The 16,000-nt window shown below is 37.4% G+C and overlaps 1 protein-coding gene and 1 long non-coding RNA gene across 2 annotated transcripts; both read left to right on the forward strand.

Moving 5' to 3' along the window:
- The first annotated feature begins 797 nt into the window (after positions 1-797).
- Positions 798-1,299, forward strand: LOC132060751 (uncharacterized). The gene is made up of 2 exons (XR_009416006.1): positions 798-939; positions 1,117-1,299. It is a non-coding gene; the product is annotated as an uncharacterized LOC132060751 (long non-coding RNA).
- Positions 1,300-4,992: 3,693 nt separating this feature from the next.
- Positions 4,993-8,946, forward strand: LOC132060752 (uncharacterized). The gene is made up of 2 exons (XM_059453694.1): positions 4,993-6,650; positions 8,541-8,946. Exons 1-2 carry the CDS (start codon positions 5,008-5,010, stop codon positions 8,782-8,784), a joined length of 1,887 nt encoding a protein of 628 aa, XP_059309677.1. The 5' UTR covers positions 4,993-5,007; the 3' UTR covers positions 8,785-8,946.
- Positions 8,947-16,000: the final 7,054 nt, after the last annotated feature.

A 16,000-nucleotide genomic window follows, 5' to 3' on the forward strand; every position in this document is an offset into this window, starting at 1 on the left:
AAAAACACTAACACACATTTTTCTTGAGCATTTCTTGAATACTTCAAACAAACGCCATGCTAGATTTTGCCAACTTCATACTATAGTTTGTCTTAATAAGAGTTTGGTCTATTTTAATTTTTTTTTTTCTTCCATAGTTTTAGAATCATTGTCTTAATTGTCAACGATGAGAAAAAAAAAGATATGGGCAAAAGACAAGATCATTTCTTGACAAGTAAAACGAAATGTTTGTAGCAAATAATCTTCTTATCCTCTTTTTTTAATTTCTCGCACTATCGTGTGTGTTACCTCTTAGTTATGTGTTTGACTAGGCTTGATTCCTAATCATGTGGCTTTGAGTAGTTTAATTATTAGAGTCAAGGATCCGTTTAGTTTATATTTTAGTCCTCTATTGGCCTAATTAGGCATTATGTGATTTGTTTGTTTAAGCAATTAGTTAAATGGTGCCGATAGCGGAATGTGAATTCTTCATTGTTCTCGATCTTTTTTTTTTTTTTTTGGTAGTTATGATGCCCTTTTTGAGAATTATGGTAATTAGGTAATTATGGTTGGTCGGGCTTTTACTAATAACATATAAATTAAGTATTGGTTTAACAAGTTCAAACTTTGTGCTATTTGTGTAGATGGATTCTCGTAGTTGGATGTACAATAGATCTTATGATGATCCATTAGGGATGAGGGATGAATTTATAGCCGTGTCTATGCTTTTGTTGAATACGCAAAGTCACTTGAGGATTTTACAGTTCATGGTGTGGTTAGGTGTCCTTGTGTTAAATGTGAATGTATGAATTAACTCGGGGCCCTCTCATATTCCCCCGTGTCCCGGGGATGCTCGTAGGTCACAGCCCAATAGATGACGTAGGTCACAAGACAACGTAGTTCATGGTCTTGTTGATGAGGATAGTGGGGAGGAATCGGATCATGTCTCTAACACCCAACGTTGACTTTTTTGATTCGTATACTTTTGGATTGTAATATTGCTATGTTTTCTTGGATATGTATATTTTTTTTTATGATAGTTTTAATTCGAATTAGATGTACTTTTGAAGGTGAATTTGATTGTAGGAAGTAGTTTATGGATGTTTAACTTTACGATATTTAAGTGTTTGAAAGTAGAAAGTAGTTTATGGTTGTTTAACTTTACGATGTTTAAGTGTTTGAATGTAGTTTTAAGGATATTTAGAAGTACTTTAAATTGAAACTTGAGGTTGAATTTGATTTTAGAATGTGAAGTTTATGATTGTAGAAGTACTTTGATGAATTGGACGTGTTGATGAATTGCATTGTTGATTTGGTTGATGAGTGTGATTGGCGGATGGGTCTTTGTAAAAGCAAACAATCTCGGAAATTTCTTTCCGCATTTTCGACCTCATGAGGTCGAAAATTTACCCAGATATTCATAATTTTCGACCTCATAAGGTTGAAATTGCACTCAGAAATTAGAATTTCGACCGCACGAGGTCGAAAATCTGGGCAACAATTTGAATTTCGACCTCATGAGGTCGAAATCTGGCAACAATATTGTTAAATTTCGACCTCATGCGGTCGAAATGCTGAAAATATTTTTTTATTATTTTTATTTTCTATCATATTTCGACCAGAAGAGGTCGAAAACTTTAAATAATATTTGTGTAAAAATAATATTTTCGACCGCGTGCGGTCGAAATGTTTTATTAATATTTAAATAAAAAATTTATTTAAATTTATTTGTAATTTAGGTAGAAAATTTATTTTGACCGCGTGAGGTCGAAAAAAATTTCACCCTAGCTGTTAGTGACCATGCCTTGCGGTCGATATTTTGGTCGAAAATTGGCCTTTTTCGACCGCGTGTGGTCGAAATTTTTGGTCGATTTTCCCTGTTTTTTTGAAGTATATACTTGCTAGCTAATCACTTGCAAAATGAACTATATCCCCTCCATAATACTTGGTTATAAGTTCTACTTAAGATGGTTAATGGCTTCCAAGTGATTATTGATAGGTTATAGTTCTCTACCTAAGGTGAACTACATCGATAGCTTCCAGAATTAACGTAATTGGATTATAGTATTTCACTTAATATGAAATGTATCGAAATAACCATTTCAAGACTTTCATGAGAATGGGATTATTCTGGTTATGTAGTGAAACATCATAGGTCTTCTATTCATATAAAGGATTGTTCTACTCCTATCGTCGTTAAAGTCTCTTACATATTGTGTCTCGATGGTCGTACCTCTGATCAGTACCATGCCCTTGTATTGAAGATCTTTCCAAAGCTAGTATATTTCATTGTTACTGAGTTCTCATAATGATTCAGCGTCTGTTGTCATAAAAGTTTATATGTTCCCAGAGATAAGCCTCAATGTTCAGGTTGAGCCGGTTAACGGTATATGTTATAAGTGAATCTTGCTGCCATAGCGTAACGATCGTATCGAGCCTTTCTGTGCTTACCAAATACAAGACAACCTAGGAGCGTAAAAGTCTGAAAGTTCCGAGTTACGGATCATAAGTGCAGTAGGTATATATTAATGACCGTGTCGTATTCATCTACTTTGACATGAGTTTCTATTATACGTCTCCCTTCCTAGATGAGGATCTATAGAGCGATATGTCGTGACTCTTCTATTCGCATACTTGATACTCGTTTGTTCTTTCATGTGAAATCATTTGTATTGTATCGAGTTTTAGTATGACCTTATAGGGTTCTTGGCATTTGTCATGAGTTTTTAGTTTTGTACTTGATATCATCCGTGCCCATCATGTGATAATGTTCTGATCGTATTGGAGTTTCATATGGTCTTACAGGACTCCTCGTCTAATTGAAATTATCAAGATCTGCGCATGAGAAATCTATGTGTCATATGTATATTGAGTGAATCCTTTTTACATGTACCACCTCATCGTGTAATGTGGACACTTTCATAAGTTAATGATTGATAATCTTAAAAAGGCATAATCTTAAAAAGGCTAACAATGCTAACTATATATATGCACATGGGGAAAAATCATAGTCGTCTATAGTATGGGGCCCCGTTGTGGCTTACATAGAGATATCATAGCAGTGCATTAACACGTAGCCCAGGTGCAGTATATTGGGGCGGGGGCGGCGGGGGGGGGGGGGGGGGGGGGTGGGGGGGGGGGGGGACATACGGCGTATTCACATGTATAGGCCCATGTGGCATATTTGTTTCCATATTAATATTGCGGGGTTATATGGGGAATCATAGCTGCTATGCTGCAAAAATTCGAGGGCGGGATGTACATAGACGTACTTATATGTCATGCCCTACGTGGCGTATTATGGCAAAGATTTAATAACAGTTTCGTAATGCTTATTCACATGCTGCTCCTCAACTTTCTTCTGTATATTGTTGTTTCCGTTTTATTTGTCTCTTATATGAGTTTATGTATTTGTATATACTACCTTACATATGAGTACAATTCTTTCTGTACTCAAAACCTTTTTGTCGGGGGAGCTATGTTCATATTGTAGGTTCAGATATACAGGTTGGTAGACTTCCTCGCTAGATATTGTGGACATTCAGTGGCAGTGTTGTAAGCTCCATTTCTTTCTGGAGCCGAGTCAAGTCTAGTACCCTTGTATACAGATTACGGGTAGGTTGGGGCCTTGTCCAGACCATATGTTAGCGGTACAAAGACATAGAGGCTTTGTAGACATGCATGTAGGTCACTTGTGTACACTTGTATGGTACGTCATCATATGTTTCAGGCCCGATGACCCCCTTCCAAATATAGATGTGCCAGTGACACCTTTTATTTGTTTACTCTGAATGTTATATCATTTGATTCAAGTTCATACGTATTTGCATAAGTTCTCATATAGATGGTTCGCTCGGTCAGGTTAAGGCACCGGGTGCCTGTCCGTCTCACCCATACTTGGGGCGTGACATATCTGGGACTAAGTTTGAGTGTCTATCATACAAAACATGCCAAGTTTATGGGATTATCTAGGTACTTAACGTGAAATAATATTTCAAAAGTAGGAAAAATATATTTGTATATGTGAGTATGAGCGCGTGCGCTTGAACAACTAAAATTACTCTTTAATATTGTCCACGCATAGTGAGGATTTCTAATACTAGTTATGAGTAATAGAAAAATTATCTTTGGTGATAGCCCTCCTTCATTTGATTCTATTTGCAATATTCCTACACTCTTGCCTCTAATTAGTTACCTAATAGTTGTCCTCAGTTTTGGATTATATTACCAAATACTTGCTCCTAATAAAATGGATTATATCAATTTCATCAATTACAAATGGCAATTGGTTATGATATAACAAAATTGCTTTCTAAAAGGCATGACTGGAAAATTTTAGTAATAAGATTACTTCCTATTTAGTTGATAGTAAGCATTCTCTATAGTCTAAATTAAATAGGCAAGTAATTAAATTATCTACAAACTAACACCTGTTCAAACAAAGAAATAAACTTATATGTTAATTTAAATTATGGCCTTTATATTTATTTTCAAAGATCTGAGTACCATAACAATTTACCACTTAAACTCAAAATAAATGTCTATTAAACATAAGAAGTCTGAAAGTAATAATACAGTATTTATGACTGCCTCTTTTCATTTGTTCTAATAAAGAAGATTATTCATGATACATGAAACTTGGTTTTATTTGAAAAAGAAAGTGTAACAATCGTATATTAAATTTAAATTAGAAAATAATTAAAAGAAGAAAAAAAATGAAAATCAGTGTCCCAGTAAAGTTGACTCAGACAGTAAGCCAGAAATAGTTAGTACGTAAAAGTATTTGACATAAATATGTAACCGTTCAAAAATCTAACTCCTAATACACAAAATCTCGTTTTAAATTTTCTCTTCTTAGAAATGGCGCCTCTTCGAAATGTTACTTCATCGTCAACAGTCATTAAACCAATAGTAAGTACCCCTTCATCTCTTTATCTATATAATTAATAAACTCTGCACCCAAGTCCTTTTTCTTATCATCAACATAGCCAGAGAAAAGGAAAAGGGTAAACAAAGTCTTAGTTCATCATGGATTTAACTTCTCTTTTAATTCCCCCTTTATACGATCACCTTTTTCCTCCAATCTCTGATGAAGATTTCAAATTATATCACACCGTTGATCGCAGACTTTACGCGAAATTGATCAATCTTCTAGGCCGCGATCCTTCTGAATCTATGAATGTCATGGCATTTCTCCAATGGCTTGAAGTGGTTGGAAGGAACTTGCGCCTTGTGACGAAGCTTTATGATATTCCTTACCAATTGCTTAATGAGGTCGCGGAGGAGGTTGTAGCTTGCCTAAAATGCACGAAGATTGAAAACTTCAATGAAAATGGTTTTCGCGAGATATACTTGATTCCAAACGTGTTGAACAGGAAATTCACTCTCAAATTCATTCATGAGAACCGGGCAAGTGTCATTCGTGGTGTTACGGATTTCCTTGAGAGGGTTTGCCTTAGGGCTTTCGACGATATAGAGCAACAACCAAATTTTCTTACTAGGGGAAGTTTGGTCCCAACACCAAATGTTTTAGGGTCTATGAACAAAGATTATGAAATAGGGAGTAGTAGTGGCAATTATAGAATGGTCAACAACCCAAGTAATCATGTCCAAAGTGGTGGTGGTATTTTTCTAGAGTCTATGATACCTAGTGAGAACAAAATCGAAGAAATAGGAGGCCTTACTAGTAGTAGAGTAATGTCAATTATCAGCCTTAGCCATTTCCTTGGTGGTGCAAGTGGTACATCAAACATAGAAGAAATGGGAGGCCTTAATAGTAGTAGAATGATGCCAATTATCAACCCTAACCATTTTCTTGTTGGTGCAAGTGGTACATCAAACATAGAAGAAATGGGAAGCCTTAATGGTAATACAATGATGTCAATTATCGACCCTAACCATTTCCTTGGTGGTGCAATTGGTACATCTAATATAGAAGAAATGGGAAGCCTTAATGGTAGTAGAATGATGTCAATTATCAACCCTAACCATTTCCTTGGTGGTCCAAGCGGTACATCCAACATAGAAGAAATGGGAGGCCGTAACAGTAGTAGAATGATGCCAATTATCAACCCTAACCATTTCCTTGGTGGTGCAAGTTCTATATCGAACATCGAAGAGATAGGAAGCCTTAATAATAGTAGAATGATGTCAATTATCAACCCTGCTAGCCATGTTTTTGGTGCTGCAAGTGGTGGTACATCAAACATAGAAGAAATAGCTAGGAGGGCTAATGGAATGGTGCCAATGAACCCTACCCATAATGTACCAGGTGCCGCAGGTGGTGGGATTCCTTTAGGTTTGCCTAATTATTTTGTTCCAAATCAAATGGTACAATATATGCCAACACCTTTTCTTGGAGGATCAGCCATGAATTTGTTGCCACCAACACCTTATGGAATTTATTCTCATGCTTCTGCAAGTGGAAGTGGAGTTTTTCATCCTCAAATGCTACCAGCTGGTCCTCGTAATTATCATCACGACTTTGGTGATATTGCACAGGCACACCCGGCTATGCATACAGATCTTGCTGATTTGTTGAATATGAACAACTTGAACATTCATGCTGTTGAAGAAGAGAAAGAAGTCTCTCCTGATGATAGGACCGTGTTCTTGACTTTCTCCAAGGGCTATCCAATTACTGAAGCTGAAGTCAAGGAATTCTTCACTAGGTACCCTCTTCTTTACTCTTCTCAATAATTATTTTCCGTTAGATTTAATTTCCCCTTATTGTCGTTTCATTTATTTGATTGTTTGTTTATATTTGGGTATTATTAGTTCATCGATGAATCATAATACGAATTTATCCCTCTTTTTGAATCACAAAACATAAAATGCCAATCATGTAACACTTAACTTGGTTGATGTCCCTAGCTATACCACCACAAAGAACTCATTAATTGGGCTAAAATGATGCACTATCGATCCCTCTTTAAAGTTTAATCCTATCAAATATGAAAGAGACACTAGGTACTCTTTCCTCTTCTGAATAATTTCCTTTAGATTTAGTCTCCCTTATTATCTTTTCATTTATTTATTTATTTATTTATTTATATGTGGGTACTTATTAGTATATAGATGAATCTTAATACAATTTTCCCACTTTTTGAATCTCAAAACATTGAATTTCAATTATGTAACACTTGTTTGATCTCCCTATACCACCACAAATAACTCTCTAATTGGACTAAAACGATGCACCATCCCTCTTTTAGGTTTAATTAAATCAAATACTAATACTAATGTTCGTATTGTTTTATGTGAAGGTTTAACTGTTCAGGGAGTCAATTTGTTTTCTTTGACTATAATTTTTTTAGATTTTTAAAAATATTTTAAATCATTAGCTTATGTTGGCTTGTAGTATATTTCGTGTAGTTCTCACATATGTAAAATGTGATTTTTAAAAAATATTTGAAGAATCTATACCGATTGCTTATTCAAAATGAAATGGTTTGACCCTTATACTCCAAACCCCTTACATAAATTGGGACGGAATGGTTCATTAAACACTATTTTAGCGCATCCTTGTAATAGAATGAATACTACGACCATTTTACCGAACAATCCTAAGAGGCATACCAACATTTCCCCTCCCTCATCTTTTACATTTTAGGTTACGCCCAATTAAACCTCTCGACACATGAAGGAGTATTTATTAAGAACTTAACTTATATTTAATTCATTGATGTGCTTACACTATCAGTGCAGTTATTTAATTTGCTATAGAAGGTTACTTGTCTTAATTTGCTATAGAAGGTTAGATCATTGATGATAACATCACAATCATGAACCAAGCTAGTTCAAAAGCTATTTAGAGAAACCAATCAGGTAGCTAATAGTCTGGCTAAAAATGCTTCTGTTAAGGGTGATGAGGTTATGTATTTTTCATTCATATGGATAAGAGCCAATTGCCTAGCGTTAGAATTCGCTATGATAAGGCTAATTTCTTTGTTAGTTGATAAATTTTTTAATGAAGGGAAGGGACTAAGGTTGTATAGCATAGCCAGTCCGTCCCTTTTTTTTTTTTTTTTGCAAGGATGTGTCCCTCATCCTTCTTTTGTATGGAGGTTAGACTTAACCAGCCTCCTCTTTTTGCTATGATGGAATAAAGCATACCCAAGCTCTAATGGGTTGATTATATATATATTTTTTTTAAAAAAACTACTTTCATCCATTATGACTAGCGGTAATTACTCCATCCCTCCCAATTTATGTGGCACACTATATTTTTTAGTCCGTACCACAAAAAATGTCATATTTCCATAATTAGAAATGACTTAATTTTAAAATTTTCCTTTTACCCTTAGTAAAATGATTTATAGCTACATAAATATCTAAAGTTTGTTTTAGACCACAAATTTCAAATGTCTTCCTTTCTTTCTTAAACCTTATACCTAGTTAAACAGTGACACATAAATTAGGACGAATGATATATATTTTAAATGGCCTGATATTAGTAAAACTTTACACCAACACAGTTTATATAGAAGTTAAACTAATCTTTTCATTCGATCCATTCAATATGTCATGATGATGGCTTTTGTTTTCGAATTGTGTGGTAGGAAATTTGGGGATGATGTTTTAGCGGTTTACATGCAAGAGGTTACGGACCCTGAGGAACAAGCACTGTATGCGCGGCTTGTCTGTCGCTCTCATGCTGCACTTGAGGAAATTGTAGATGGTGGAAGAGCCAAATACAACATCAATGGAAAGCATGTTTGGGCAAGAAAATATGTGAAGAAGACAAATCCTAAGCTCCACTTTGTTGGACAAACCAGTTCTCCAGTTACATCCACTTCAGATTAATGGGCCAGTCTGGAAAATTTGGTATTAGTGAGGGATGGTGAGGGTTTTAAAATGGCAAGTTGTTGTTGTTATATAACTAGTTTCATAAATTTCAGTTTGATTATAACTGCTTAAACTTGATGATACTTTGCCGCGTATTCTGGAGTTTGAATAAATATGCATTTGTGTGTTGTTAAAAATCCTGATTGTTCCTTTCTACGTCAAGCCATAGGGTTTATTGTTTTTCTAATTTTTTCTCTAGCCGAGTGTGAAAGATTACCTTTCGATTTACTAGAAGCAGAAGAAGAATTAGTAGCCAGGTGTCAAATTAAACCGAATATTCAAGTATCAAATTTTTGGTATAATTTACATTGCTTCATATATGATTTACTAGCTAGTTGCTTCATTATTTGTAACATTTCTTTACTTGGGAGGTTGGAATCTTTCTATTCCATACATATTTGTTCCTCAGCTATTTGGCATTAATAAAAGGGGTTACGTCTTTGGAACACTAATTGGTATCTTTAACACATTAGCCAAAACTTTAATTTTTCACGTCGTTATCTTATTATCTTGCTACTGTTACTTCTTATTATTACTACTGCATTTTCATCTCTCTTTGAGCCGAGAGTCTATTGGAAACAACCTCTCTACCGTCACAACTCATAAGGTAGGAGTAAGATCTACATACACTTTACCCTCCCAAACCTTACTTGGTGTCATTAATACTTGTTATGTTGTTGTTGTGTTGCTAAAAATATTGTCCTTTCATGTTTAACCAAAATCTTTTGGCATGCGACTCTATTACATTAAAATGATTTATTTTTATGTACTATACTTCTTCATCTTCATCCTTGAAAGAGTCTAAGTAGACTTTTGGCTATAGATTTAAAATATTTTTCACTTTATTTAGAATTTATGAAGTTGGAGTTGAAGGTGAAGTTATGTGTGGTTATATCTTTTGCGGAAAAAAAAAATACTTTATTTGAAATTTATGTAGATGAAGTTGAAAAAAAAGGCTTGGAGCACTTTTCCAAATTTAGAATCTAAGTTGGATCTGGAAATTTTATATCCAAACATCAACTTTGAAATAAAGTAAAAAAATATTTTGAAAAAAAGTGAATAATTATCGTGCTCAACCGGCTGCTAGTACTTATTTCTTGAACTCCTCTACTACCCTCTTAGCCATATCTTGGTATAAAGGATGGTGCCGATACATTCAATGTTGGTCTTGTTGTATGATATTTGTATGGTTCTTTAAGACGATCAAATAATGCTATGCTTGAGTTAGAGACTAATCCAACGGAGAAAGTTCAACCCACAATGTTAATTCATGAACTGGTTTTGTAACCTAACTCGAGTAGAGGTGTCAATAACTTTTTCTGTCTCTGAACTTTTCTCCCAACGGCAACAAGCTAAGCAAGTACTGTACACGCGCCGCCCCTATGGACCCGCCGGACGCAGCCGGAAAGGCGCGTCTGGATGGCGAAGTCAAGCCCTCACCATGGGGCGAGCCCTTCTACTGAAACAATTCCACCAAAAATCTCATATGCGTCTACAATCAGTTTACCCCACTCGACAGCCATGGATACTCGACAACTCAAGGAATCAGTCACAGCTATGCATACTACCTACAATGGTGCTCCAGCTGTGATGTTTACGGCTTCTGAATATTACGGAATCATGGCCAATGAGTGTAGATTAACCATTGTGGGCAGGTTCCTTAAACCTAGGCCCCAAATTGACAAACTTCGCTCCAAATTCAAGGAATTAATCAAAACTAAGGGGACAACTACGATTGGGGTTTATGATAACTTCAATGTTTTTCTTGATTTCACAAATGAGGAGGACTTCAATGTCGTTTGGTACAGAAGGGTGATTGAAATCGAGGGACAACAAATGTGGTTACAAAAATGGTCACCGAATTTCAAACCCGAAGAAGACTTGCCTATTGCTCCGGTATGGGTTCTCCTCCCTAAACTCCCCTTCCACTTACACACTTGGCATTACCTTAAACAAATTGTTAGCTCTGTTGGTACTCCGCTGGAAATGGATATGGCTACTAAAGGTAGAACTAGGCCAAGCATGGCCAAAGTGAGAGTAGAAATAGACCTTCTCAAGCCTCAACCTGAGGCTGTTTACATTGGTTTGATTCATGAAAATGCTCCACAATCTGGTTATATGCAAAAATTGGAATATGAAGGGATCCCTAAGTATTGCAAACATTGTAGAAAATTAGGGCATATGATGGCTGATTGCAGAGTACTAGAAAAGAAAAAGGCTGCTGAAAAACAAAAAGTTGATATGCAAACTATGGATACTGAAAATGGGGTCAATATTACTAATGACAAAGGTGATGAACTTGCTAAGGCCATGGAGGAAATAACTAGTAGCAACAATAGTGCTTGGAATGTTGAAATTAAGAAGAATCAAGTGAATATGGATACTATGAAGAACACAGTGAATGGTGTAGATAAGAAAGATCATCCAGGCAATGAGTTTCAAACTAATCGAGTGGTTGAAACTAATATTAAGGATAGGACCAACACCAACAAGAAAAAAACCAAAAAAAAGAAGCTTCCCAAAAAGAAATCCAAAGTGTTTCTTAAGCCCAACATTGTTCAACAGGTTGGTAAATATAGGAACAGGAAAATCTTTACTAAACCTGCTCTTAAGAACAAAAAACATGATAATACTACAACTGATCCCATAAATCCAAATAATGATAAGGATGATGCTACTTCCAGTATTCCCATTAATCCAAATGATGACAAAGTGAAGGAACCGAATGAAAGTAATAAAGAAGAAGTGGATCAAAATGACTTAGTTCAACAGGATGATAAGCAGGACGATGACTCAATCAACATCAGCAATGGTAATACATGTAGCTCTTCTAATGATAAACATCAGGTACCTGCTAATAAAAAGGATAGTATCAACCAGAGTGTGGATTTACAAACACACGTGGACAATACTATGGAGAAGTCTGATAGCCTTCCCTCTGTGATCAAGAACATGCCAGGATTGGATCTGATTGTCGATCTGAATAGTGCTATGGTACAGAAGCAAGAAACTAGCAACAAAAGTAAGAAAGATGCCAACACTCATATCGAGGTTACATCCCCAAATAGAGTAGTCGTGGTTATACCTGAAGAGCAGCTACAACAACAACAAAATATGGAAGATACTATTGATTTCTCTCCTGTTAACAACAAAAAAAGCAGGAACAAGAAGGGAGGTAAGAAAAAGAAAGAAGACAACACCAATGCTGTTAAAGCAAAGGAAACAAAGAAGAATTCTGTCTAATTTCCATGATTAATACAATCTTCTGGAACATTGAGAGTAAGGACCAAAAAAGCCAATCACAGGCTTAAGAATCTTATCAAAATTCACAAAGTTGATTTTGTTGCTATTCTAGAACCATTCTTGAATATGAGCAAAATTGAAAAATACATGAAATACTTTGGTTTTCAACATAGTCTCTCCAATTTGAATGGCCAAATTTGGCTTTTTTGGGTTGGAAATTACAACACCTCTGTCATTGACAACACTGATCAACAGATCACCATCAAGATGCACAGCTCCAACACTGGTAAGGATATCTTCATCACTGCAGTGTATGCTAAATGCACTGCATTGGAAAGGAAAGATCTTTGGGAGGATTTGGAAAGAGTTCATGTTATATCCCGTATTTTGTACATTGGGATAGTTTAAGCTAATCGCGATAAGTTAAGAACAAGACTATTTTGGAATACGAGGTAGAGACTTTTAACCTCTGATGTCGTCTTAATGCACAATTTGCTTATAAATTTTATTGGTATGGAAATATCAAGGGAGATTAAAGATTAAGAAGCTAAATATTTCATGAAAAGGCCACACGTGGCCGTGTGGGCTCCTACCCCATGGCTTGGCCAAATTTGATTGACTCAAGCCATGAGTGGTATGTGTCCACCTTGTATGAATTATATATATAGATAAGTGATGACAAAGCAAGACAATTATTCATCATTTCACAACTTAAGAAACTGAGAGTTAGAGAGGAGGAACATTCGGCCATGGCTAGCCGAAAATTTGGTGCCCATGAATATTGATCAAAAAATAATTTTCTTCTAGTATTCCAACCAATTGGAAGGTCCCTAGTAACGTGGAGTAGTTGTTGGAGCAATCAAAACATCCATTTTTGCAACTTACAAACCCTAGCCAAGTTGAGTTAAGTGGAAAAGGTAAGGTTTAATCTTCTTTTGCATGTATTATAGATGGTTTGAACGTGTTGTAGTGGGTAGAAATGAATGAAATATGGAACCATATGTGTAGTGTTGAGCCGTGTGGGGGCTGTTCTATGTAGGAATGATGAACTAAATTTACTTAGTATTTTTGGTTGTTGTTGTTGGATTCTATGATGCAAATGAAGGTTTAATGGTTCAAGTTGGAGTTGTAATTGTTTTTGTTGTAGAAGTCTAATATGATGTTAATATAGTTTCTTCCATTTGTGTAAATGATGTTGTTGTTAACGTGTGGTTGTTGGCATAGTTCACGAATTTGGAAGAAAAGAATGTGTTGTGTTGCTCTTGTCGAGTTTGGAAGACTTCGGGTGGTGTTGTATGTTGGTTGGGTCGTTTTAAATATTGTGCGGGTTGTCGAAGTGTTCTCGAGTCTTGTTTGAATGCTCTCGTTAGTACTTGAACGCGTGATCATGGTGTTGGCTTGATTGTATGTGGTTGACTTGAATGTAATTGGAATGCCGTCGAATTTTGTAGAAAGAGTTACTAATGTTAGAATGTGTTTTGAATTAATTGTTGATGTTGTTAATATGGTTGTTGGTATTGTTGTTGATGATTCGCTCGAGTGGAATTTCGGTTTGTTGAATTTATAAAGGAAATGCTGCCCTAATTTTTATAAATGAAGTGCTAGCTTAGGATTGGATTCTTAAGTACCTATAGCTAATGTTTGGTATCTAATGACGTTATTGTAGATCTTGGGAAGCCCGAGACTTAAGTTCGGATTAACTTAGGAAACGGACAAGGTATGTAAAGCCTATTCCTTCTGTCTTTTGGCATGTCTTAGATGTAAGTGAGATACGATACGAGCCTTGGGGTAACTCCATTCATAAGTTCCGATCATGTTTACGAGTCTTATTCACTTCTTGATATTAGCATTCTTAATATAGTCGAGCTATTGCCCTCGAGTCTTTTGTATGATTGGATAGTAGATGATGCATAGAGAGATCCTATTCCTAAAGGATTCTATAATGAACAATGTCCCTAACTTTCATAGGCGGCCTCGGATTGCTTTGATACGTTCGTAGAGGGTTCTATAAAGAATAATGTCCGTAACTTTCATAGGCGGGCTCGGACCGTTTGATACATGTTCAGATCCCGAGTCTTCCCCTTAATACAACTTATAGCGACATTTAGAAAGAACTTAATCGCTATCGTTTTAATACTCGAGCGTTGATTACTTACTTACCTATCGAGTCTCAAAAGATGATTTTATATGCATATGGCTATTCACTATTCTTTTGCATTATTCTGTTTTCGCATCTTTCTCCGAGTCCCGCACTAGCGGGCCGGGTACAGTATATATATATATATGTATATCATGGTGTTATGATGTGTTATGGTGTTATGGAGTTTTGCTGTGCTATGGAGTTATGCTGTGTTACGGAGTTATGCTGTGATACGGAGTTATGCTGTGTTACGGAGTTATGCTGTGATATGGAGTTATGCCGTGTTCGGAGTATGCGTGTTATGGCGCCAAAGACGGGTGGCGACCATGTTTACCGAGTCCCATAATGGGCCGAATATATGTATATGATATTGACATGCATGGTTTGTATTTCAAACGCAAGCATTTTGGTATTAAGTTGTGCTCACTTTCACGTACTTCTTACGTTGGTTATAGCCCCGTTTTCGTATTTCATGCTTTATATACTCGGTACACGTCCGTCGACCCCCGTTCTTCGGAGAGGTCGCGTTTCGTACCCGCCAGTGCTGGCACGCTCGCTTTGTGATCCGGCTTAGGATATCTATTCTCAACGCTATCTTGGAGCGCTCCCTTGTTCCGGAGACTATACTTTGGTACAGACACTTTCGTTGTATATATATACATCTGTTCAGGGGTACGGCGGGGCCCTATCCCGTCATATATGATTCTCGTTGTTACTCTTAGAGGTCCGTAGACATATGTGTGGGTTGTGAATAGTTGCCGTTCGATGTGTCCGTATGATTTATGTTTTGGGCGGTCCCATTCGTCGTGGCGACTTTATCGGCTCGCGTATGTATATATGTTTGGGATACCGCATGTTATGATAGCCTGTGCGGCTTACGCGTTATTATCCGTTGAAAGTTGTAACTTCTCGTGGACAGTGCGTGATATATATGCGTATATGCGGCGATTTTGAGACGACGTCTTGCCTTCGTATATGTATAAGTTCTTAGTATGCTAGTTGGGATCGGCGATAGTAACGAGTGTGTGTACGAGTGTCCGGCTCGGGCACTAGTCACTACCACGGGTTGGGTCTTGACAAAAGTGGTATCGAGCGCGGTCATCCTCGGGAGTGTCCAGACCGTGTCTAGTAGAGTCTTGTTTATCGGTGTGTTGTGCACCACATCTATAAACGAGGAAGCTACGGGACATTTAGGATGTTATATTTTTCTTCTTGCTAGATCGTGCGATGAGCTATATTATCGAGATAATTCCTCCCTAACGGATTATTATGTTTACGGCGATGCCTCCAAAGAAAGCGGGCGCGAGCCGCCTGGGCAAGTCGGTAGGCGGAGAGACTAGCCGCATCCGGAGAGTTACTAGGGCCCACGCCCGACTTATGCTGAGGTTGTGCTCCGGTCGGCGAGCTTCGCTGCCGCCGCCGCAGGAGCACGGGGCAGCGGCGACTGCGCAGTCGAGGGCGGCTCCACCGCCAGCTCCCGAGGTTCCAGTACCCGAGCCTCCAGCTCCCCAGCCAGGGGCGGAGGATAGGGCCATGAGAGATGCAGTCCAGTTGTTGACCAGATTGGTGGCAGGGCAGGCTCGCAGGCACGGATTAGGAGGTGACTATGCAGACAGACATGATAGTTTGAGGGCCCGTGATTTCTTGACTTGTAATCCTCCAGAGTTCTACGGGTCAAAGCCCAGGGAGGATCTCCGGGGACCGACGGTCACCGGCGCACGGCGAGGATAATTAGAGCTTCGAGGCCCGGGTACGGTGGCTTCATAGCTCGGTTGCGTGATGTGAGTTTGT

The sequence above is a fragment of the Lycium ferocissimum genome, chromosome 6 (genome assembly GCF_029784015.1).
Source record: "Lycium ferocissimum isolate CSIRO_LF1 chromosome 6, AGI_CSIRO_Lferr_CH_V1, whole genome shotgun sequence".
Lineage (NCBI taxonomy): Eukaryota > Viridiplantae > Streptophyta > Magnoliopsida > Solanales > Solanaceae > Lycium > Lycium ferocissimum.